The sequence below is a fragment of the Myodes glareolus genome, chromosome 25 (assembly GCF_982192425.1).
Source record: "Myodes glareolus chromosome 25, mMyoGla1.1, whole genome shotgun sequence".
Classification (NCBI taxonomy): Eukaryota; Metazoa; Chordata; class Mammalia; order Rodentia; family Cricetidae; genus Myodes; species Myodes glareolus.
Genome location: NC_142050.1, coordinates 4980216 through 5006886, shown reverse-complemented (window position 1 = coordinate 5006886; position 26671 = coordinate 4980216). Strand labels below are relative to the sequence as shown.

General features: G+C 43.2%; 1 protein-coding gene across 3 annotated transcripts in view; it reads left to right on the top strand.

Moving 5' to 3' along the window:
- Nucleotides 1-26671, top strand: part of Slc25a13 (solute carrier family 25 member 13) — a 176074-nt gene that overhangs the window by 130266 nt on the left and 19137 nt on the right. For all 3 annotated transcript variants that reach the window (XM_087901791.1, XM_087901789.1, XM_087901792.1), the window contains one exon: nt 12689-12829. In XM_087901791.1, coding sequence (XP_087757917.1) covers nt 12689-12829 — 141 coding nt within the window. The remainder of the gene's footprint in view (nt 1-12688; nt 12830-26671) is intronic.

Sequence of the window (26671 nt, the reverse complement as noted above, 5' to 3'; positions counted from 1 at the left end):
GCCTTTGGACGCTAGGAAAAACCATCTTTGTATATGAGGGTCCAGCTTTCGGGACAGCCAGTCAGCCAGCCAGAGGGCTTGTGGCTGATTTCTTTCTTCTCTTTAGCAGCTACAGGATCTGATTCGGGACACTTTAAACAATGAGACTGTATTCCGGTTTCTAAGAAATAGAGGAGGTGTTTGTTATGATATGAATGCTTGAAGAAAGGTTTGTCCAGTGGTGTCCTAGAGGTAAGGTAGTTTAGATACCAACAGCCAGCTAGGCATTAGCTAATTCTGGTGGTAGCGTTCAGTAGACACTATAACAGGCAGAGTCCGAATGTCAACAAGTTTGACAGGTCTCTAGCTTAATTGCTTTTTAATGTCAAATATATTCCACTTTGGTTTCCTGGCCAGGCTTCTAAGGGCCTATTAAAACCCCATGCAAGTTGAAAATATAAAACTTGATGTTTATAAAATGTGTAAATATAATAGCCTTTTTCTCTACCTTGCCATTTGGTTAAAACATTAAGAATAGAATTTTCTCGTTTAGTATCTCAGGAACAAACAATTAAATGGTAAGAAGATTCTGCTCTTACCTTTTTACCAAAGGAGAATCCTATATGTTTTTGTGGTTAGGTACTCAAGCTCTGGTGTTTTGGAATTCAGTAGACTGGGTGTCCTGGAGTCAGGGAGATAAGCAGTGCTTATTCCATTTTCTCCACAGTTGAACATGCTCGAAGGCCAAGGCATCCTCTCTATACGTTCGTGAAGTCACCCTCAGTCAGTGTTCCGTGTGAGTCCTACTCTCTTAGGACTCCAAAGAGTAGGGTCAACCCTATGGCCTTATTGTATTTGAATTCCTTCTTTTAAAAAGACTTACCTCAAAATGTAGTCTCATTCTGAGGTACATGGAGGTAGAGATTTTGTGAACAAATTTTCAATTGTGTGATTCAGAGTATAATTGACTAGGATTCTAGGCATGTCCAAAACACATGTTGCTGAAGATAGTTATGAATTCAGCACAATACAATAATGGTCACCTTACCTAGAGTGTGACACCTTTTTTTTTTAAAAAAAAAAATTAGATTGCGTCTTCTTGATGCTGTATGTAACATTAAGTCCCAGTGTCAAATCTAAGCAGAGGTATGTTTTTCAATTTGGAATAATGACCTGATCATGGGATGGTAAAGACACTTCTTGTAAAGGACCAGGCCAAGCATGGAGTGAATGACCCTAAATGACCTTTTGACTGGTCACCTTTGCCAGCTTATCTGGGGGCTGCTGAGTGTTTGTCTTCAATGCCTACTTACTCCTGTGCAGTGCACACTAGTTTAATCCATCTGCTGTTACCTGATGAGTATCTGGTTTCTATCTGTGATCTCTATGAAGAGTAAAAACACTTGGCCTACATTTGAATTATTTTGATGTTTCCATTGATATTAAGTGAGGATAAGTAACTGGAAAAATACATTGAACCTAAGAATTCTTAAGAAACCTGTTTTCTAACTTACTCAAATCGCAAATACTGTCACAATTGTATATATTCATATTAATGTGACACATCATTAGGCATTTACTACTATAGAACATATTTGTATGTACAATTTTGTTTGTATCTAAGTAATCAAAATAATGTATTTGACTTATTGAAAAAGTCATCCAATAATTTTATATTAATCTATTTTTGACACATGTAAGCGCATATTTTAGAATGTCAGTGTGCAATTAGATATTCTTAGCACATGTCATTTGTGAAAAGCACTTTAAATCTAAGTACATTCAATTGAGCATAATTAAAATATCAAGATACATATTCTTCATATACATTTGCCACTTATTTTTTAAGTAGCTATAAGTGTCTAACATGTGAATTCAAATTAAAGGAAGGTGATTAAACTATGGATATATTTAATGCTTTTAGTTTAAAACATAGCGGAAATTATATTGTGTTAAAAACTATAATGTTATGTTTCTGTGGACAGCAAGCTCATGGCTTCAGTTGTTTTTAAAGGAAGGTGTTAGTGTTCTCAAGATTGTGGACTAGACCCTTTTTTTTTTAATTTTTAACCTTCATAGTTGCGTTTGACGGGATATCCCAGGTTCCAGGAATGAATGTTTGGGAATAGTGTCCAATTTAGTGAGGACAGGTTGCAGAAAGACTTCTTGTGTTCAGACAAATGAAAGGAAATGGATTATGTAGAAAAAGGAAAAGGAGGAGCTCTGAAGATGTATTGTATTTAGATGGCTGGTATTTCTCCAGTCGTGGGAATGAGCCTGTTCAAGTAAATTGGAAGGCACCTGTAACAAGAAAACCTTTCTGTCTGTACCCACTTTATCTAAAGAACATTGTCAGTTTAGTCAGGTTTATTGGAGATCATTGTTCTTTGAATATTTACAGAAAAAAAGGGCAAAGCATCAGGGTTAAGTTGCCTTTTTAAATATCTTTTTGGAATTCTCTTTGTATGAAAGAACTAGCTATACGCTCACCCCCAACCATAATATTCCCTGCACACTCAGAGACATTACCAGCAAAGGAAGTCTTTTTGTAACATGAGAAGGGGATTGGGGCTGCAAACTTGTGAGGATGCAAAGATAGCAAGCTTATACAAACATCTAGGCATTGACCAAGAGAAGCTCAGATAGAAGCCACATTTCAGGTTCTTTGCAAAGTACCCATCCTGCCCATTTTAGTGAGAGGGGATATTAGAAGAAAAAAGCTATAATTTTGCTTTGAGCCCCAAGAAATCATATCATGTGAAAAATTAGAGCATTTTGGAAATGATGATGCTTTGTGTGGAGAGAGCCGTTCTCATTTGAGGAGCTTGGTGTGTGGGCTCCATGCTGGCATAGTTGCAGCTTCCACAGTCCATTTCTCTGTTCAGTGTTCTCGAGCCACAGGGTGTAAAGGTGAATTTGTGAGACCTGTGGGAGGCAGACAAGAATGACAACCGCCGAAGCCGCTGTGCAGAGGTGCGAGCGTGGTGTGTGTGGAGAGAAGTGAGGTGTCTCTTATTCCGATCATGAACAGTGTTGTGTTTATGTGAAATCTGTACCACCCAGGGTGACCCCTTTGCAGCCCCATCTGAATAAAATAGAGACTGTCACTAGTTGTACATTCATTTCTGAGTAAGTCTAAAGTAGGCCTTGAAGATTGATATTTAATGATCTGGGGGTTATACTTCCTGCTTATTTGACTTCCTTATGACTTGTTGCCTAATCTACAAAGACAAATGGGAGAAATCTGTTAAACCAGCTAACTATTTGTTTAGAAACCATGTCTTCTCATATTTTCTGGATGTGTCTGAATCTTTTATTTGTTTGTCAAAATCATCACCAAGTCACAGGAACTCTGGTCCGGATGATCAAATTGGCCAAAGACATAGGCAGTCACTCTACCCAAAGAAGAAAGAAAACTGAAAACCAATTTCAATGCTCAGTGTCTTTAATAGTAAATCAGAATAAAGGTTCTGAGCTTTGGTTTGAAATGAGGCCAGCATGGGCTCGCTCCTTCCTTCCTCATCTCCAGAAAGATGGATAATGGGACCTGTGTGTCATGACTGGAGGCAGAAGATGTCTGTGTGGGGTTCAGCACTGTGCCTGCTGCACTGCAAGTGCCCCACAAATATCAGACTCTGGCCTCTTTAGGGGAGGGATGAAGACAAAGGGTGTGTGAGCCATTGTCATTCTTGGTATGTTAGTCTAGAAATGGCTGCCCTACCAAGGGCCCCAGATGGAGGTTAGTGGTAGAGTGCCTGCCCAGCCTGTGTGAAGCCCATCATTAGCACCCAAAATAAAAAACTACCTTTGTCTTGGTTGTTAGGGAACCTTATTGTTCCAGAAAAGGACCTGCAGGACAGCATGTATAATGTTGTCCAAACCTCCTGGAGATGGTTTTAGCGGCAGTCAGTGTAGAAGGATGGCTTTCCTTGAGAAAAGACCTGTACCTTCAGGTATTAGAAGAATTAGAGAGCTTGCACATTCCAAAACTAAAGAAATGAAAAAGGTGTTAAGAAAGAAGCATTAGCCAGGCCATGGTGGCTCATGTGTTTAGTGCCAGCACTCAGGAGGACCTATGAGATAAAGACCAACCTGGTCTACACAGCTAGTTCCAGGACAGCCAGGGCTATGTGGAGTGATGGGGAAGGGAGGGGAAGGAGAGAGAGAGAGAGAGAGAGAGAGAGAGAGAGAGAGAGAGAGAGAGAGAGAGAGAGAGGACTGTTGGCTGTTACAGTCTACTGGATGGCTGCATTGCTTCTACTGGGAAAGCCCTCATATCAGTCCCAGTAAACCACGGCTTGACAAATGTGAACTAAGTCAAGATCTTTCGAGTCTTGCATTGTCCTGTCCATGTTGGTAGCCCTTCTGGTACAGGACCCCTGACTAACTCTTCTAGATGAAGATGAGATTCATGGGACGCGGTAGTTCATAGAAGCTGGAGACGATGCCAGATTGTTGGACTTCATTCCTTCATTGTGGCTGACGGGGCTGATGCTGACACACATCCAAACTGGTCCTCTAGCTACCCCCCTTTAAAGGAGGAAAGGTCAGTAAACAACAGCTCAGTAGGATGCTGCACGCTGTGTGCAGGGCAGAAGGAGCCGCCCTCTTCCACTTGTGCTTCCCGTGTACGCCTTCCAGTATCCTCTGTGCTCCTCTGTTTATAGATCTTCTCAATTATCCACCTTATGCCACACTCTAAATTTTTCTGACAGTCTAATTCATGGATGGGCACCAATAAAACTCTCCACATGACCTTATTTAGGATATCTTATTTTTTAACATCTTCAGAAAACTGAATTGAGATTTTGTTTAGGAAAATTGCTCTGAATGTTAAATTAAATTCGGAGAAAATTACATTTTAACAATACTAAATTAATTGAAAGAAAATATGTGTTTCATTTTATCTTTTATAACACCTGAATTTTAAAGTGAGTCATGGGCAAACATAACATTTATAACATTGAATCTTTCTAATAACAATAGTTAATTCTCTAGTCTTCAAATCTTTTATCTCTGTTAGAACAAACCACAAAACCTGTAATTTTCTTCATTTTGGTCCTGTGTATTTTACATAGCTATTTCCTGCTAATGATACTTATTTGCAAACAAAAGTTAGGGTATAAACTCATTTTGGATATACCAGTTCTGTCTTTCTACTCTGGGGATAGGTAATATTTTTGAATGTCAGGGTCTTGCCTTTTAGAAGTGCAACAGAATCTTTATTTTGCTAGTGTTCAGTGAAATGAAGTGGATCATCAGATGTTTTTATTCAGTATAGTATCTGCCTGAGTAAGAATCTACATGGCACTGATCTTATCCATCCATGGGTCATGTGTATACACAGTGGGATCCTGTGACTCTGGATCCCCTGTTGGTAGGTACAAGTACAGCCCTACCTTGTATTTGGATATTGGCTTCCTGCTGTGGCTTGCAGGCTGTTTGTGTTGAGCATACACGAGTGTTTTCTCTTTCTCAAGATCATCTGTGTTGTTGTTGTAACTTCTTGTAGAGTCCCAGAATATTGTTTTTGCCATCAGTTCCGAGGGGTAAGTGTTGTTCTTTCTGCGAAATACGAAATAGACCATGAGGTACAAACAAACCCACGTGTAGCTTTATTATAGGAAAGGGGCGTGAGGGCGGTGCACTCTGTAAGCAGGAAGGGGGAAAAGAAGGAGGGGGTACCGCGGTTCTGCCTTTTTAAAGACCAATCCAGCGTACGCGTGCATCTGACGCTGCCTTCTGCGTCCCTGTTGGATTGTGGGAGAAAGTGATTTTTGGGAAACGAAGTCTTTTGAGTCAGGCAGCCCACGCTTCACTCTGCGCCTGCGCATAGGGGCCTCCTGGGGAATGCAGTTCCCCAGGAGAATAACAGTAAGTATGGCTTTGGCTATATGACTGTGGCTGTTCCTCTCATGCCATGCGGCTCAGGCTAGCCTAGAACTTACTTTCCAGAAAAGTCTTCAAATTTTCTTTTTATTCTTCTCTCATATATAATACATTCCATCTGCAGTCTCTCCTCCCACCATTCCTCCCAGGTCCACACATCCCTTCTTTCCCAAATCTTCTGCTCCTCCATTTCCCTTCAGAAAAGAGCAGGCTTCCCAGTGATATCAACTGATTCAGAAAGACTAGGCATAATCCCACATATCAAGGCTGGATGAGGCAACCCAGTAGGAGGAAAAGGGACCCAAGATCAGGCAGAAGAGTCAGACACTCCCTCTTCTACTGTTAGGAGTCTCACAAAACACCACACTTATAACCATCACATATATGCAGAGAACCTAGTGCAAACCCATGTAGGCTCTGTGATTACTGGTTCAGTCTCTGTGAGCCTCTGTTTAGCTAATTTTGTGGGCCGTGTTCTGGTGTTGTTACCCCTCTGGCTTCTACAATCAATCCTTCTTTCCCCTCTTCTATGAGATTCTCTTAATTCTGCCTAATGTTTGGTTGTTGGTTTTCTGCATCTGCTTCTGTTAGCTGCTTGAGTAAGCCTCTGTGATGTTTTTTTGGCTTGACACTGATCTATAAGTATAGCAGAATATCATTAGCAAATATTTCTGGGTAGTTTTTTTTTCTTCTCCCTCCCTCCCTCCCTCCCTCCCTCCCTCCCTCCCTTCCTTCCTCCCTCCCTCCCTTTCTCCCTCCCTCCCTCCTATCTTTCACTCTTCTACTGTACTCAGAAATGATTCTGGTTTGCTTTGGTTAGGAAAAAATACCCCCGCTATTTTATTCCCTACACTCTACATCCTGTCTCCTTCTTGGCTCTAAGTACCCATTGCCCATACTCTCAGAATAACAGGGCTTTTCTCATTTCCCCTCCTTTGCCTCAGCATTCACTCTGCTGTCTTACTAGGTCACTGGCCAGGCTCAACTGTGTCTGATGTCTGCAGATCTTCACCGCCTTCTTTCTAGAAGGCACATTCTTGACTCACCACCCCATTCCCATTGTCCACACAGTCAGTGTTTCTATTTACCACTCTTATAATTTTCCTTCCATCCTTGTATAAACTCCTAGATTGAGTTACAGTGGAGTATGTCCTCCGCGGATGCTTCATTATCTCCCACCTCACAGTGTTCATGATTCTCTTTATTATTCTCTGTCCTGTGAAATAGCTGCTGAAACTCAATTCCTTTGACCTCACCTCCATTCTACATTCTAACCCTGTTGGTCTTTATTGCACCCACTGCCTGTCACCCCTTCATTTCTCTTTGTTACAGACACAATTATCTTAATTGTACCTTTTATCTCTCACCCAATCTACTAAAGCCCTAATTGTTACCTTTGGTTTGGTTCCATCTTTCCCAAATTAGCACCAGACACACCCTCTTCCCAGTTTTGGTGTTCCCCTGCAGTTCCTAAATTGTCTCTGTTTATGCATCTTCTTCTTACCCAAACTCAGCCACAGCACATCCACTCTACACAGGCTCTTAGCATGGTGGTCAGGATCCAGTCCTTCTCCCCAGCCTGGGCTTTCCATGGCTTGGCTCAGTGGTTTCATTTTTGGTCATTCTCTTTCAGACCCATCTGTTCCATATAGAGTGGTGGTTCTCTATCTGTGGTTAATAAGCCTTTGGGGGGTCGCATATCAGATATCCTACATACCAGATATTTGTATTATGGTTTATAACAGTAACAAAATTACAGTTATGAAGTAGCAGAGAAATAATGTTATGGTTGGGGGTCATCACAGGATGAGTAACTGTATTAGAGGGTTGCATCATTAGGAAGGTTGAGAACCACTGGTCTCGAGCCAGCCATTCTAGGGAGGGCCTTCATGCTGCCACAATAAGAGGTGTCAGTATGAGCCAGTCTGGTAGTGCCTGCCGTTCATCCCAACAGAGGCAGACAGAGCTCTGTGCATTCAAGGCCAGTGTGATCTACGTAGTGCGTTCTAAGCCTTTCAGGACTACATAGTGAGACACTGCCTCAAAGCAGCAATGGCAGCAAAAATTAATATAACTATGTTCTCGAACGCATGCCAGTAATTTTACCTTGGCATATAAGCGTCACCTTCTAGCTGTATGACATCCTGTAAGTTAAACCACACCCGTCTGCCTTATTTCATTCATTAAAACAACAGCAACAACAAAGTGATTATTACTCTGCAGATTTGTCCCACCTCCTGGGACACAATGAGGCTGACATCTTATTTGTCCAATGTGTTACAGTGGGTCCCTTGCTCAGAGAAGCTTCTGTCACTACTTTTATGTCATTTCTTCTCTCACTGCATTGTGTGCAGCCTATGGCTCTTGGACCACATGGAAACCAAAGCAAAAATTATAAAACATGTAAAATAAGGGTTTTTGTGTCTGTGTGTATGTGATTCAGAGGCCAGCAACTCAACTGTTCTGTTCTCAGGCACTTCTGTTGTGTATTAACTGTCGTGTTTAATGACACAAAGGCTCGGACACCTGAATCCGAAGCTCTCTTCTGTTGCCAGCGAACATTTTATCTTCTCATGTCCCAGAACACCATTGATAGGAAATGCCTTGCCTTCCTTTGAATTGTCTTGTCTGGACTTTAACTCTGTCATGTATGCTAATTATTTTTTCTCACATGCCTTTTCTTCTGCTTGCTGTTCTGTAGCCCTGGGTAAACTGCTGGTCTAATATGCAGGGGCGGCTAAAATGCAAGTGCTAGCTACAGTCTTGTCAGCTAAGACAACAGACGTGCTAGTTACAGTCCTGTTGGCGAAGACACAGTCTGGTTGGCTGAGACAACAGACGTGCATTTTCTCACCTATCTGGGGTCTAGAAGTCCCAAGACCAAGGTGCTGATCCTTGGTGTTGGTTCTCTGAGGCCTCCTTCCTTGGCTACAGATGGCTGCCTTCTCTCTGTGATAGTTTTACTTTGTGGATATAGGTCTCACTGGATAGCCCAGTCTATCCTGGAACTCTATTGTATAGCCCAAGCTGACCTCAAACTCAGGGTGGTTTTCTTGCCTTTAGCTTTCCAAGTTCTAGGCCAGCTTTTCCCGTGTCCTCGTGTGGTCATTTCTCAGTACTATATGTCTGTGTTTAATTTCTTCTTTTTATAAGAATATTAGTAAGATTGGATTAAGGCCCTCCTTAAAGACGAAATTTAGTGGAGCATGGTGGTGTAATGCATAAAATCCCAGCACTCAGGTGGCAGAGGCAAAAAGATCACGTAAGTTTGAAGCCAGTGTCGTCTATAGAGCAAGTTCCAGGCAGCCAGGGCTATACCAAGACCCTGTCTTACTCCCTACTTGAAAACAAACAAGCCAACAGCAATAAAATTCATTTTAATTTAATTCTCTTCTTTGGAAACTTCATCTCCAAATACACACTTGATGCAGTGATAAAATACCATGACCAAAAGCACTCAGAAGAAAGAGTTTATTTGGCCTTTGGTTCCAGAGAGACACATGCCCATCATGGCAGGGAGGGACGGAAGCTGGTGATGAGGGTGAGAGCAGGCATAGGAAGCTGAGAAGTGTGGATCTGTGAGAACCAGGAGGAAGCAGAGAACAAACTGGAAGTGGGATAAGACTTTAAACTATCAAAGCCCATCCCCCCCTTGATGTACTTCCTCCATTAAGTCAACCCTTCCCTGGGATCTCATCCAGCAATGCCACCAACTGGGACCAAGGTTTCAGATACTTGAGTCTATGGGGGACATTTGCCATTCAAACCTCCACAGCAAGTCTGTTTCTTTCAGTAGCAGAAACTAGAGCAGGAAACATGTAAAGAAGTTAATGCCCGCACTGTAAGTACAGTATGCCACTGTAAGTTCAGTGTCCCAAGTCTTCTTCCACCAGAGACTCCAGAAAGTCGTAAGAAAATGATTTGTGACAAAAATCACATGCACACAAAAGCCAGTATCTTCACACAGCCAGAGTTCTCAAGTGATGAGGGACACAAAGGCTCTGTGTATAATAGGTGTTCCTGTTCGTTGTTGGCCCATTTGAGGTTCTTTGATCTCTACAGAGGAGGGGCGTGGCTAAGGTACTGTGAATGCACAATAGATAGAGCAGGAGTTGGAGGAGCAGCAGGCGGTGAGTGTGCTGTGCAGTGATCAAGCTCTGAAGATGACCAGACACTGTGCCTAATGATAAGCATCTTCACTAGGTGCCTTCAAGTCTCATTTTCTTCCAGCTGGACTCCAAAGAACCTGTTTCATCTTCATACCTTTCCAGTGTGCCACTTTGGGTCCATAGGTTTTTTATTTCTTAGTGTGCCAAAGGCTAGGTATATATCACTCCATTTTCCTGGTACCACTACAATTTCTTTTCTGATACATCTAATCCCAGCAGCCCTGTGAAATGAACTTTTTCTCTTGTGTTATCTATCTTAACTTGCAAGCTCTGCCAGTCCTAAGAATTCATGTCTGTCTATTGTGTTGGAGTTAGGGGGTTGAGAATAAGTTCCTATTTTATTGGATACATTGTTAAGTTTTACAGGTGTTTGTAAAGAAATTAAATAATGAGACAATTCTGTGCCTAAAAATTATACCTTTGATAATGGCAATGCTTGGCTGCGAGATCAAAGGAAAACATAAAAGCTATTCTCTGAAATAATATAGGAGATTGGAATTAGAATCATAGCTTTCATGGAAGCTGAGCAAACCCTCAGAATTGACAGGCATCCTACAGATTGCATGGTAAAGAGAATTTTCAGTCCTCAATGTGTGTAATCACATAGGAAGAATTTTAACAAGCTGAGATATGGAAATTCTTAATTAGTTATCTGATGTGGAGACTAGACGCCACTACCCTTACAGCTCTGCAGTTGAATATAACCGGGCCAGGTTGTATGACAGAACCCTAAACATGTAGAGCCACTGCTCTGCCTTAAGCACCAGGCTGATACATTTTCAGCATTTCTTTGCTTTTTATACTGAATGCGGTGATTTGCCAGATAAGTGGCTTGATGCTGTGTCTTTCAGCTGCCTCCTTACCAGCTTGAGAATCTGTTGGACTGCCTGATTGGGGCTTTGAGAAATCATTCATTAGGGTTGCAGGCAACAATGCCTCTTTGCACGCTAGCCTCCTGTCCCTTGCACTGTATGCTCAATGGAAGTTTTCTCTACTCTGAAAACAACTAAAATCTGAGTGGAAACCAGGCTAATTCCATCCTAGTGAATCCTCTCAACAATTTTTTCCCATAGATTTTTTTGTTTGTAGTGCTGGGGATCAAACCCAGGACCCTGAGCATTATATCACTGAGCTAGGACCTATCCTTTTCTAGAGCTCATTTCTGTATTTGATAATGACTTCACTTTAATGCAAAGAGATCTACGATCCAGAAGCACTAGGAGAGTCTTCTAAGATGGTGACTAAGCTCATCTCATCCTCTTTCTGCTAACCTTCGTCAGCTCCTGCATGTTACGGTGGTGGAAGCCGGGGCCTTTATCCCAGGTCTCTGCGGGAAGCAGCAGTGTATGGGCCAGCACAGCTCTTCTGAGCAGAGGACGAGATAGCATCGTGTGGAGCAGGAGGGCACAGCAGTCCCAGGGCATGCATCTCAGGCTCTAGTTCCTGCTTTGTGAGGCCTTTCCTGGGACCTCCCAATTTGCTTGGAAAACTTTTAGTGAAGGGGATGGGTAAAACATGGTAGGGGTCGACAGGGAGAGGGAGCATGTGTCTGAGAAATTGGTAAACACCACTGCTCTGTAAATGCAGAGACTGGGAAAGTCTCTCTCTCTCTTTTTTTTTTTTAAATAAAAATGTGTCTTAATAAAGATATTTGTCTTAATTAGGGTTTCTGTTCCTGTAAAGAGACACCATAATCATGGTGTCTCTTATAAAGGAAAATCTTGAATTGGGGTGGCTCTCTTACAGTTCAGAGGTTCAGTCCATTATCATCGTGGTGGGGCATGTTCTTGTTCAGGCAGTCATGGTGCTGAAGGAACTGAGAGTCCTACATCTTGATCCACAGGCAGTAGAAGGAGACTGTGTATCACGCTGGGTGTAGCTTGAGCATATAACATCTCAAAGCCTGCCTCCACAGTGACATACTTCCTCAAATAAGGCCACAACTACTCCAGCAAAACCATATCTCCTAAGAGTTCCATTCCCTATGGAGTAAGCATTCAAATCTATGAAGGCCATACCTATTCAAGGTATCACAATATTAAATTGTTGAAAAGAGAAAAACAGTAATGAACATTTTCTTTCACTTTATAGATTAACATTTTCCTGGTAACACATGATCTATGTAGAAATTGAAAATATGTCAAGAAAAAAAATACACAGGAGATTCCTTGTCATTTCAGTGTGAGTGGGGTCAACGGTTGCCTTCCTCTGGTCTTTATCTCTTCTTGTCCTCCACACTGAGGAAGCAGGACCTCTGTACTTGAATTATTCTGGGCCACACCTGGATTTACACTTATTCCCTAGCTGCATTTTTTATTTCTTTTTTAAATTTAATTGCATGTGTGTGTGTGCATGCTCGCATGTGAGCATGCATAAGTGGAGGTCACAGAACAACTTGATTGGGGGCAATTCTTCTTCTCCTGTGTGGGTTCCAGGAATTGAAGTCGAGTTCTCAGGCTTGATGCCAAGCACCTTTACCCACTTAGCCATCTTGCTGATCCACCATCCATTTTAATTGGTGGATAGGACCTGAAACGATTGTCCTGTGAGGACAGAATATCCTAAACTTCATTCAAAGATGTTGTTCTTCTATTCCTGCCCTATTAACATGCCTCAGTTTTGACCTTAAATTTTTCTTTTTTTCCCTCTAGGCAGGAGGCTCCCAGGTAATTTTCACCAATCCTTTAGAAATTGTCAAGATCCGCTTGCAAGTGGCTGGGGAGATCACCACTGGCCCCAGAGTCAGCGCTCTCTCCGTGGTGCGCGATCTGGGCTTCTTCGGCATCTACAAGGTAACTAACCTTTTCCTCGTCTGCTGAATTACTGTTGCTTCAAGGACATAACTGTACTTCTGGAGCAAGTTCATTTCTCCACCCTTACAAGACATTCTGCTAGACTCCATAGAGCACTGTCGTGCCATCTAGGAGGCATTCCTTCCTGACATCTGCCAACAAGCTGTCCTTAGAGAGACTGAGATGCAGGGTGACCGTAATGGGGGTGTCGCCTGGCAGAGTGGTTCAGCACAGCTCTCAAGCAGCTCTGGCCTCAGCCACCGACTGCAGCACTCTTTGGTCCTGTATTGAAGTAAGAACTGGGTTTATCATCTCCCCCCTCTCTCTCTTTTCTCCCCCTCCCTCTTCCTCTCCCTCTCCTTCTCTCCAGTGTGCCTGTGTTGGGCCTGGGTGTTACGTATGTTTAGATGTGTGAACCTCTAATGGCCAAAGGTCAACACTGGATGTCTTCTATTGCTTTTCACTTTTTGAGACAGTTGTTTTTCACTGAACCTGAAGCTTACTGATTGGCTAGACTAGTTTCCACCTCCCCAACCTGGCCACACCTGTCTTTCCATATGTGCCTGGTGACTCATACTGAGCCCTTATCCTTGAATGAAAAGCACTTTACCAGCTGACCCATCTCCCTAGTCTCAAAACCAAATTCTTAGGTCAAAAATTTGCTTTTTGATCCTACATAAATTCTGATACTATGTGAGTTTTCTGTATTGGTACCGCATCTTAATTATTATAAATCTCACTCACTTTATGTTTATAAAATAACTTTGCAGGATGACGGGTCAGATTTTAGTGGCAGTTTGAGAAGTTTTTCCTACCTTTCTACCCCTAAAGTTGTATTGGAATATCCAAGTGTGATGATGCACAACACACCTTTAGTCCCAGAGCTGGGGAGGCTGTGATTTCAAGGCCAACCTGGTCTAAATAGAGTGGAACAGACAGAGTGAGACTTCAGTGAGCCCATGTCTGACAAAGGCCAAGTTGTAATAAACTGAAGTCATCTGCATCTATGCCCAGCACTAGACCTTATCAAATAAAAGTACTCATTGTTCTCCAGTAAGATTTTATAAAGAATTTGTTGCTGATTCCAATAAATAAATCTTTGTGAATACAGGGTAAAATCCAAAGTCGGCCCAAAGCAGCTTAATTTATATAAATAGCATAAATATGTAATTAATAAATTAAATGTAGGTCAAGAGATGCTTTTTTCCAATTAGTTGTGAAGCATAAAGCCATGCCCCATCAGGCCTTACCCTGCCCTTAGACATCTGCATAGGTTGGTGTCCAGAATGCATCGCCTTCATTTTCTCTCCAAGCTGTGCAAGTGAAGCTCTTTTGATCTTGGCTTTTCATGGCCCTGGAAATGCACTCCATAAACACTAACACCGAGACACTGCTGTCTTCCCCTCCCTTCTCATCCCCAGTGGGTATCACAAGCCCTGCATGGGGAGCAGCTGACCATGCTGACTACTTTGGGCACTCTGTGTGGTGTTTTTTCTTTCTTGGTTCTGGGTTCTTTAGGTGACCTCAGTGAAAATTCAGAATTGCTTACAATGGAGTTTCCCTCACCCCCTCATTCCTCCAGGCCGTGTGACTGTTAGGGTACCTCATGATCTGAACCTTCCTAGGATTAGATAGTGCGTGACTCTTTCATTGGGATTAATCTTAGTGAGGGAACCAGGTTTATGTGATGGGTTGGAATAAATACGTGGATGTGGGCTCTTTTGATTTTAGTTTTACATTTGTGGTATGTGTGCATGCGTATGAGATCAGAGTCATTTATCTCTTTCCACCTTTTTCTGGGTTCCTGAATTCAGGCTCAGGTTGCCAGGTTTTGGCAAGTAGTGTTACCTACAGAGCCATCTCTAAGGCCCTTGAAAAGTTGACTATTTTCCAGTAGCAGGTAAGACACTATAATTGGGCAGTGAACACAGTCGATGGCTCTTTTGTTTGCACATGTCTTAGCAGTTATAAAAAGTAAACAGTGCTGTCGTGAGTCATGGCATAGATGAACTTGGGGAAAAAAAACTATTTCTCTTCTAACGTTTTAGGTCCTTGCCGTCCGCGACATGATGTAGTGGCTTGTCACTATGACAGAATGCCAGGCAGTCTTTCAACAGGCTGTCTAGTAAACGGCACTTGGTACTATGGCAATGACTGTTATCGAAATATCTCTGTCGACGAAATGGTAGGGACTTGTTTGCTGATACAAGAGCAAGCTGTGTGACTCGCTACAGAAGACACCAGGCTGAAGCTTTGTTTGTCTTCACATTATGTCACAGTCTTAATCCCCTCTAAGTCTCCTGGGAAGTCCCTGGCACCCTCATTTTGTAGCTGGGTGAGCAGCGGCTGCCAGCCGTGGTGTTCCAAGCTGAGACTGAAGCCTAGACTTTGCTTATGCTTTTGCGCTAAAGTTGCTTTTCTGAAATGAGCAAGATTGCTCACGTCTGAGCGAGAGCACTCTCCCACATAACGTTAGTTAATTACTAGTCTAGTGGTTTAATCTAGTTCAGAAGCATTCCACACACTTGGCACTGCCTTTCAAATGTTGTTTTGGTGAATTGGTAATTACCACATGAAGTTACTGGTGTTTTTGAGCTGGAAATTTGGTTTTGTTGTGTGAAAATGTCCTGGTCATCCCCACCTTCCTGCAGGCACCCTCATCAGCCCAGTTCCCAGACACCCAAGGGTTGGTTAACCAGCAGCTGGAACCTCTCCTGTGTGGACTGCTCCTGCCACCACCCAAGATAGAGTCGATTCTGGTTTTCCAGTTTTGCTTTGTGAACCCGGCCTCCAGTTCTTTCTATCTTACCTTTTCATGGGATCAATGTTAAGAACCGTGCGGCTAGCGAGCATCAAGACCGTAGCTTTTCTGTGATGTTCCCGGTGATTTTATTTCAGGGTGTAGAGCTCTCTACTCATAAGATATTTTTCTGTAGTTTTAGTTGGTTGGAAAAGAAATGCAAATAACTGGAGCAACCCAATACTTTAAGGGTTGTCCCTTCAGGTAACTCTTTAAAGGGAGGACCCCTGTCCTTTTTATTTTGGGACAGGTGCTCTTGCTTCTTCTTCCCAGGTTACCCTTTGTTTGCTGCTGTTAACATTACAATGCTGGAAGCAGGCGTGGTGAGTGATTGGCTCTGTCTGTGTGTTTCGGACTGCTGAGCTCAACCTCAACTGGGCTGCTCTAACCCAGCTCTCTGGTTGTCGTTTTTTGTTTTTTGTATTGCCTTTTGTTTTGGTTTTGGTTTTTTTTTTTCTTATTGAATTGACTTGCAAAATATCTTAGCATTCTGTGACCTTCCAGTAAAGGAAAATCAGAATACTTGCCTTGAAAATACATGCAAGAGAGAGAGAGAATGAATGAGAATTCAGTAAACATTTTACATTCCCGAAGGTAGAAATAGTTAGTGAAGATGTTGTGAACTGTGTAAACAAAAGCCCCCTCTGAACTGGTAATGTTTAGAGATTTAGTTAAACACACATGATTGAAATAAAGGGAGAGCGAGTAATTCTCTTTGAAAGACTATTTAATCAGTTTAAAAAAAAATCTTCTTCACTGCTTTTCTTCAGAGCAGGAGAAGGCAAGGCTTGTGCTCGCAGCTCCGTGGTGGAGTGCCCCCCTGACTCGCACAAGGCTCTAGGGTCCATCCTAGGCGATGCACACACAGAACCATGTCCTTGTGTACGTATGTGGGCCTAGTTCTCGGACCCTGTTTTATGGCCTAAGTTCTTGTAGCATAAACTAAATCGTCTATCATAGGAAAGGGGGCTGTGTGAATCGACCTTTTCCGTTGGTGCTGTCAGCTTATACGGCTTATTATTTAGCACTGAATGGCAGCCCAGCTAATGGAGGTCAGAAGCATCTTCACTGGAAAGCATCAGTACAGTTTGTCTCCCTCGTGACAAAACCTGGCCACCAAAGAAATGAGGTGAGAGCCATCATGTATTGACAGTAGAGTTTCCTAGTCTGTAATCCCAAGTGTTAGCTTACCAGGGCAAGGTCGCTTAGGAAAACAGGCTCCATCAACTCTGTTCTTACCCAAAGCATTTGCTTTATTACACTGCAGATGACATTATTCAGATAGATTCTTTTCATCTGTATACACGCTCGTGCATTTTGTGTAAGCAGATTGCTGGAACTATTGTCAGTGTGTTCTGAAGGCAAGCGTCGCATCAGAACATTTCAAAAGCTCAAATCACCCAGGATATATGAATAAAACTCCATTTCTTCATAACCCAAACTGTACCAGGACATCATTGATTCTAAATTCAGTGTCGCTAAGCACAGTGCATATGCAGTCCCTTCTGTTGTCTTAATAACCATGGGGAATGTTTTTAAGAGTCATGTGCATGCATGTGTAAATGTGTAACACATGCACACACATGTGTGTGTTGCAGAGACAATGTAGTTTTAATCTAGCTTTCTAGTATTATTAATGATGGTTTCTTTCCAACTGTAGAGCTGTTGGAAATACATAACATATTCAAGAGATTAGAGAAATGAAGCAGCATTTAATATACAATCTGCTGAATGGGATATAGCATAGAGAATGGCCGGGACATTGGTTTGATGTTTTTAAAGTCTTCCAGTCTTGAAAAATCCCTGTCCTTCTCTTGGAACGAATGAATAATTTGGGTCTTGAAACTGTTCCCTTTTCTGATTATACAGCACATTGCCTGTGATTTTCTGGCACTCAGAGCTCTCAGACAGCTGGTACTAGCCTTCAGGGTAGAGAGGCCTCGCGCCTCCTGCTTACCTGTAACTCTGATGGACTGAGCACTAAACATTGAAAGTGAACTGTAGCAATCTCTCTCTTACAGAGCTACTAGAAGTTAGGCCGTGGAGACTATTCCAGTGTGTGCTCGCCATACTTGAGTACGCAGAAAACACGGGTTCCTAGCGGCAGTGAAGTTGTAAGTCAACATGTATGGACATTTCAGTGTTAGTGGATTTAATCATATTGCATCCATTTATCAATTTTAATCCTGTTAATATAAAAGCATGTATAAAAATAATACCCCCTTTGTATGTACCTTTGTCCCACCCGAAGAAAGCAATTGTGCGGGTATTTTTTTGGGAACACATCAGTTGAAAACTTCCCGACACCAAGGGAACATGATATTGTCACTTTGCATCCACCCTTGTGGCCGTTCCCACGTTCCCAGTCCAGCTTGTGTCTTTTCATTGAGGACTTTCTCTGACTCTTCACTTTTTCTAAACACAGCCGCTGGAATAATGTAGAAAGATTAATTTACTCTCTGACTATATATGTGTTACTGTTTATAGAAGCTTTGTTTATAATTGCCCAAACCTAGAAGCAACGAAGCTGTCCCTTGGTAGATAAATGAGTGGATGAACATGCTGTGGGATATTGAACAATGGACAACTTGCTAAAAAGAAATGAGGCAGAGGCTGGAGAGATGCCTCCCCAGGTATCAGCGCTGGCTGCTCTTCCAGGGGACCCCGTGTCAATCCCGGCACCCATATGATGATGACTCACGGCTTTCTGTAGCTCTGGTCCCGGGGAAATGGACACCCTTTCCCGCCTCCACCGACTCCAGACACACATGTAGTGCACAGACGTTCGTGGAACACAAAACATTAATACACATAAAATTAAAATGGAAAAACATGGAAATGAACTTTAAAGCCGGGAAGAGACATGGGGAAGGTAAATGCATGTTACTAAGTGGGTGACGCAACTCTGAACATGCCACAGGACATCTGAAAAGTAAATGTGGAGACAGATCAGGCCGCACACTTGCGCTGAAGCTGGCTCTGGTGTCCGGCAGAGCTGTGGCCATTTAGAAGATGGCTGAGAAAAGCTGAGTTGCTCCACACAATTCGGTAACTAGGAAAAGTCATCTTTCAAGAAAACCAATACATCGGATGGGGCTGAAGGCTCTTCCCCTCAGATCGAAGCTTCAGCGGGGCTTTCTCAGAAAAATGGCCACCCCACTGTGGTCACCTTTCCATTGCAGTTTGCTAAGAATCTGGTGCCTGTCTGGTATGTTCGCTGTGCCTGTGTCTTCTTTCTCTGCATTGTCTTTGATAACGGACTTAGCCTTGTTCACTGCCGCTTTGTAACCTTTCTGGTGCATGAGTAGACACCAGATAATTGGTTGTTGGGCAAATAAGTGAGAACTGAAAGCCAAATGTTTTTTTCCTGTTACAAACAAGGGCATTAGAGTAAAGAAAGCAACTGAGCTGTTGCATGGTGACACCTCCACTCCTACCCCCAAAAGAGGATGCAGTACTGGGAGAGTTGAGTGTAAACGGGGCAGGTCCCTTCCTGCCAGTGTGCTCAGTCTCGGTGCTGGGGAGGAACTGGGAAGGGCTGATTACAGAAGGATGGTGCTGTCTCAGGCAGCGGACATCCAGCTTCACAGATCTCTAGAATGCAGTCTGTGTGCAGTTAAGAAGAGCTGTCAGGGGGGTACAGAGCTGTGAGAGGAAAGTAGATCTCACAGCAAACTTGCCAGGAGCTTCCGGAGGATATGACGTGGAATGGTATCACGCTGCTGACCGGTGGAAGGCCTGTTAACGTGGCCGGGAAAGGTTTGAGGTAAGGTAATGTGGTTTGGCCTGCAGGCTACTGTGATGGGAGAGTCAGACTTAAGGCAGGGAGGTCGCAGCGGGGACACAGGAACACTGGCCTGACTGGGGCAGGGGCAGTTGGGATAGCAAGTGAGGATACCTTTGAAGGATGCTTCAGTAGTGCAAAGTCCTAGAAAGTAACAAAGCGAGAAAGTGAATGTAGATTTTGTGGTGGTGATGGGGTCTTCAGATTTTAGAATTCGAGAAGCTTCGAGAAACTTTTAAAAGCTCTTCTCTCTGTTCTTCTCCCTGTTGTTGAGGAATACAGGACAGAAATGTAAGGATGGGTGACCCAGGCACATGGGGCAGAACAAAGATCCCTGTCCAGTTTTCCTCCTCTTGAAGGTTCTAGAAGGCAGAAGACTGGGCACTGAAGATGCTGTGTGAGGGTCATCCGTGGGCACGAAACCACGAGAGTACTGATATCTTCTGGCCACAGAAACTGATAATGGCATGCCGAGACCACCTTCAGTGAGGTGGCAGGAGTTCCAGGCCGGGGACAGAGCAGATGCAGGTCTCAAATGGAGGCTGTAATGAACAGCATTGGAGAGAAATGAGAGAGGAGGAGGAATGGCAAGAGAGGGAAAAAAGAACTGAAGATGGCGGTCAGTGGCTATCTTTAAGAAGTCGGTTTCCTAGGCAGTCATGCGCGCCTTTAATCCCATCACTCAGGAGGCAGAGGAAGAGGCAGGTGGGTCTCGGTGAGTTTGAGGCCAGCCTAGTCTACAAAGCAAGTTTCAGGACAGCCAGGGATCTTAACGCAGATAAACCCTCTCTGGGGGGTGGGGGTGGGGGGACAACAAAACAAAACCAAACAAAGCCAGTGTAAATGGAATCATAGAAGTAGAAACGCTTATGAGGAAATACAAGTGTATAAACCACTCAACCTAGGAGTTTTACTGTGAAAGAAAAACTATGGAAAAACAATGACCAAGGGATAATGAGGAACATTAAGTGATTGCCATTTGTTTTGACTGTGTTTGTGTTTTGCAGTGCTTGGGAATCCCTGTGGGGCTTAATGCATACTAAGCACATGCTGTACCACTCAGCTCCCTCCCCACCTGTTTGCTTTTGTTGTATTGGTAGAACTTGCGCATTTGTAGACAGAAGAAAAAGTCAACAAGGGCAGGATTTTACACAGCTGAAGGTGGAAAGGTCAGATATGGCCGACATGTTCAGGACGCAGAGATGAGGTCCAGAGCTAGAACAGTTCGCTCTAGCTCCTGTCTATGGAGGATTTTCTCTCCCAGGCCCATGCTGATTGCTTTGTTTGCTTTATACCAGTTTATCCCTACTGCGGCCCAACAGGCAGACAACTGAGGAAAGGAAGGCTTGATTGGTTTGGGTGATTTGTTCAATGTCTATCTTATAAATTAAGTGGTGAGTCTGGACTTCAAACTCTGCCACACCTCTCTTTGAAAGTCATCATATCTATTAAAGTTTGTTGAGGCGGGTAGGAAAGAAGACATGCATAATACCTTAAATACCCATGGGAATAGTCATCCTGTGTGCATATAAAGCACACTGGGTAGAGCTTAGCCCACACTATATATGATGTACTAGTTATTAATTATAATTTTAGTTGCAGGATATCAACAAAAAGATATGAAAGAATCCCTACCATCTTTTTCCCATTTTTCCCCAGCCCTTGTAATTTCAGTGGTCTGTATTTTGTTTTGTTGTTTTAATTTTTTTTGGTTTGTTCTCTTTGCAAAGAACCTATGGGATCTAAAGATCTGAACTGTTGGACCATATTTAATGTGCATGTTGCTAAGTGCGGAGACTGTTGTCAACCCCTGTTCTTAGGCTACTCTGAAAACCCTTTTTCCAGAAGTGATGGATATGTTTCTCATTCTACTAAGCCAGCCTTTCCTTCTCTGGTTTATAGTTGTGACTGAGGTATGTACTTAAAGGAAAGCCTGCTTAACTAATGTTAATTAACAAAGCATTAAAGAGCTAGGTCTTTGGCAGCCAGAGGCCTGTGGGGAATGATCAGTTTAGGGAACTAGTATACATGGCTTTAGATGACCCCATGCTGGGTATTATACTAGGTTTATGGTAATTGCTATATTTATTTTAATTATTAAATTTACATGTAATGTACCTATAAAAATCTTATTTTATAGATGAGGAAGTTGACATAGAGAAAGTCCTTATTGCAAGGCCTGTACTCTGTTGTAGGAAGCTGCTTGTTCATCCCAGCCACCTAGAACTGAAATAATCCAACAGAAACTATATTATTTAAATCACTGCTTAGCCCATTAGCTCTAGTTTTTTATTTGCGAACTCTTACATTTTAATTTAACCCATCTCCATTAATCTGTGTATCACCATGAGGTCATGGTTTACCAGCAAAGTTTCAGCACATCTGTCTCCAGCGGTGGCCCCATGGCTTCTCTCTCCGCCCTTCTTTCTCCCAGCATTTAGTTTAGTTTTCCCCACCTAGCTAAGTTCTGCCCTGCTGTAAGGTCCAAAGCAGTTTCTTTATTCATTAGTGGTAATCACAGCACAGAGAGGGGAATTGCACGTCAGTGCTCTGCCTCCTACAGTGTGCTGGATTTGACATGGAGCAGCCATGATTTAGAATCAGATCCATATTTAAGATGACACATTTGAATATTTGTTTCTTTGGAAACCATCCACTTCTCCTCATTCTGAGAAGCCATCTTCTCTATAGTGAGTGAACGTTCTTCAGACTGTGTGTCAGTGTTAAAGCTGCAAAGAGAGTTCTGGCATAGCTGGGGTCAGCTGTAACCTTTACTGAGTGTATTGAAAGGGCCAGGAGAAATGAGAGGCTAATGGTGAGGTGTGATTTGGTGTTCTGAAGGAAACCTGAAGGACACAGTCAACAGATGGGCTTAAGCAACCAACACGAACAATATCTACAGTCAAGTCTCTATAGGGTTTCCAGACATCGACAGAGCATCCAAGTCAAAGCAACTACAAATGTTGAGGACACACTTTGTAAAAGCCTCTCCATGAGTTAGTGAAGGAGGAGTAGAAGTTAGGTGACCTCAGCAGAAAGTAGCTCGGTGATGCCTGCAGTGCCGGGAATGGGAGGGGGTGGCTTGGCTTCCAGTGAGGCCGTCAGAATTTCAGGGGACATTCAGAGGTCAGCCCTCCAGGTGTAGAGCCAGTCCTGTTGGCACGTGCCTTCTTTCTGCCGGAGCACCACTCCTGACCCCATTCCTGGTGCGAAAGGACCTTCCCCGTAGAACTGCAGCCTCGGAAAGCTATACTTGGTGGATGCCAAAATATACTCCCTCCCTTGTTAGGTTGCAAGAGACTCGGCCTTGCTTGTCAATAGAAGAGAGGAAGGGGTGGAAGATTCCCTCTTCTAATAGTGAGAAGGCCTATGCTGATCTGAACTGAGTGTACAGGCCAAGTTTTTATTTCTTTGGGGGACTATCCCCGTGTGATTGACAGAATAAAACACTCATCTTCTTAAGAGGAGCTCACTTTCAACTCGAACCTCAGAGGACTTTTCAGGTACTGTACCAAGGGAAATAAAAGATCTCAAGTCACAGAAAGCATTAAGAGATTACAAGAATAGCACATAGTCTAAACATACAGAAATGTAAAGATTTTAAACTGAAATATAAATTGAAGGTTTATTTTAAAAAAAACTATTAAGTAAAATTATGATGGTTAGAATTTTAAACTGAACAAGTGGCCTTGCCCGAGTTGAACCCAGCTGAATAAAGAAGTAGAGAGCTATAAGATAGGATTTATTCAGAAAACATTTCTGAGGGAATTTGAGGTGGCTTACTAAGTATAAAAGACCGAAGGAAAGGAGAGATGATGGCTGAAGATGTTCCAGGACTAATGAAGTAAAACAGACTGCAAGAGCAGAATGAATGAAAATAACCAGTGTCAGTGTGGCTCGTTCTGAGTGTGGAGCCACACAGCTGCAGAGAAGGTCCTGGGTACCAGAAAAGATGACATCCCCGGATTCAGAGGACAGTCATCCACATGGTGTCCTCATGTATGGAGGGGAAACTAAACACACACACACACATCTATATCAGCCAGGGCTTCTGGTCCGCCTGAGTGACAACCCTATTGGTGACAGAGCCGTTTACAGTCGCAGAACAACTGAGCCAGTAAGGGGCATTTCCTCTCCACCAAAAGACCCTGAGCTGCTAAGATAATTTTTTAGAATTACACTGGAATTAAGAAGAAAATAATGCCATCAATGTCGCTTGATTAGAACCAAATGGGAGGCTCTTGTATTTTATATTCAAATTGTAGTCATTGGATGTTCTCTGACAGTCGGTGACTAGTTTATTTGATTTTAACAATAGTGCCATCCCCTTAGCTGGTCTGGACACTGCCGAGGTGATCAGCCAGGTCCTGTTCAAGTCGTATATAATTAACATTATACCGTCGCATAGGAAAGTTGGGATGGAGGTCTTGAGCGGAACCAGTGTTTTCCCTGTCTGGTCTCTCCTGCTACTATTTCCTTGAAAGCAGCTCTCCTTCTACTTGAAGTATATTACATAGCTTCCTTTTTCCTTTTTTGGGGCAGAGGGGTGGTGAAACTGGGTATTGAGCCTCGGACAGAAAGCCTGCTGCTGCCGAGCTGGGCATGGAAGGGTTAAGTGGCTGAGGGGAAGCCAAGAGGAATGCTGAGGGATCAAGACATGACACGCTGCCCATTGTTTGCAGCTCCAGATCAAAATATACAATTATGCATGCCAAATAAATTCTAAACCTGTAAGGTCGGAAAAGAGGGGTGGTTCTGATGACAGGTGCCAGGGGCATTAAATAACCTCCTCAGACAAGGTGCACCACTGTTGTCTTGAGTACTGTGGGGGTCCCCAGTCTGGCATTCTCCCCCATGCCAGACAATGTGCATTCACTGCTGGAGTCTCCATTAAGCCCCAGTCCCCCAGACCTGCTGGCTCCTGGTGCAAGCCTGCCCGACACAGAGGTGCCTTTGTGAGTGTAATTACCTTTCTCTGTATTAGAAATAGTCTGTTTAGAGCTGTGTTTGCAGGTACTGCTAGAATAAGAAGGAATTAGCATGCAAAAAGACCTGCCCTGCCTCTGACATCTTTATCAGTACTATCGCTCAGCATTGGCTTCCTCAGCTAATACAGAACTGGCGTCCATGCCTAATGTTGGCTTGGTGGGGCTGGTGGGATTCAAAGGGTGAAGAACTTTTAAGAGTGTGTGTGTGTGTGTGTGTGTGTGTGTGTGTGTGTGTGTGTGTAAGAGACAGAGGGAGGGTGGGTCTTGTGTGTTGTATCTTGACAGTCTTGTACCCAGCGGAACAGCCAGAGTAAACTTGAATGGATGCTTCCAGCAACTTAAGAATTGATTAAAGTTCCCCTGGGCTTCCAACTGTGTCCACATCAAAAAGGCAGGAGAAATAAATAAAATGATTCTTTTGCTGTGAAGATACTATGTTTATGGACAGCATCCTCAAGGCTACTAACTGACCTTGTCAATTGTAAATTGTGAACTTAGAGTGAGTCCACCTTAAAGATGCTTGCCTTATCCTTAAGGAGGAATGGTGAAGAAGACGTTAGAACAGTCCAGAATTGAAGTGTAGTCAGCTCAAGATTATTTGCCTATTAGGTTGCCTGGAAATGCTTTCTATTGTTCCCATCTGTTCATCAACGAGCCTTTCATTTTAAAAAGAAAGAAATTAATAATTTCCCTTCTTTGGAGATAGGGGGTACTTTAGTGATTAGGTTAGAGGATTGTATTTTGTGTTTCGTGATTTTCCATATGTGATTTTACTATACCCAGAAAATTCAAGGCCAATCAGAGAACAAGGGCAAATCCACCCAGATAACGAGTGAAAGAGGAGCCAGGAACTCTGGGCATTTTCATACGGGGGCTGAAAGATTAAAGATTTAAACGGTTAATCTACATAATTTATTAATTTTTTTTGATGGCCAACATCATGATTTCCACATTGCTGACACAGGCTGCAGATAGCACGGCCTGTCTCTACTACAGAGCTGCTTGTAGTCAGCACGACTTGATCACCTAGGAAAGGTCTTACATGGAGGCAAGTAGAATTCAAGCCAGCAGGTTCAGACTCATGTTGTGCTGGGAAATGGGTGTTCACAGAGCGAAGGATTTATCCAGGAATCTGGTAGAGAATTTACCTCGCCCTTTTGACATACTGCCTGCCTTTTCCATTGTGTGGGCTCAACAGGTCAGGGATTGCCTAAGGCGGCCCACCAAATTTGCACTGGCTTTGTGACTAAGACCTGGAAGGAGTGGTCTAGGAGAGGAGGCCAGGGAAACCCAATAAGCCTGACTTTTCCTGTAGATTTTAGTCTCCAGGAAGGCTGGATTCTGATGCCCTGGCTGCTGAGGAGAAGCTACGGCGCCTTCTGAATTATTTGCTGAAGGAGTCTCTTGCACAGGTATAGGTTTAGAGAACAATAAAGGCAAGGAAACACAACCCTTCTGGCCACATTTGTCCCTTGATTTTTGTGATGGTGGGTACTTCACTTTTTCCTGAAGCTCCACTAGTGTTTCCCCCGTTGGTGTTCTACAGTGTAAAGTTGTCCCCAGTGCTCAACTCTTGCCCCCCAGTATTGGAGGATCCTCTATGGGGTGTTCTTGCTATTCTAATAGGTAGGGAAGCAGTGTTCCGGCCTTCACTTGCCGGAACAACCATCCTGCCTGTGGAACAGGGACAGTGGGAGTTCTTTTTCTTCTCAGATCATCAGCAACCTAAGACCTCTTACCCAGCCTTCCATTGTTCTGGTTTCTTTGACCACACTGCCTGTTTCCTGAGCGAGTCCAGCCTGCTCTGCACCCACTGTGTTACAGGTAAACTCTGCTTCTGCCAGGCTTGTTCTTCATTTGTCTCCCCGCTCTATTCATCTCTTCTACCGAGTTCTATCTTCTCACAGGGATTGACTCATGCTTTCAAGAATTGAGGAAGGCAGTGTGAACTTTTTAGGTCCCAAGTTTGCTCCCTCACAATGTGATTTTTGATCATATTGAATCTACAGATCCTGAAACACACCAGTCTCCTCTTTTTTGGCTCTAGCACTCTGGTACAAAATGGCTGTTTTCTGCGCAACTTGTCTGTTTCCAACGAATAACATTGATCGTTATCTCAACAACTAAAATTATCATTTTGCTTTCTGGAATAATTTTCAGAGAAGTGAGTTAGTGCCCTTGTAGAAAGCTAACAATACATTCCAAAGTCTCCTGCAGGGAGGGGGGGGTCTCTCTAGCTGTGCCCTTTCTTTCCATGGACATCACCGAAG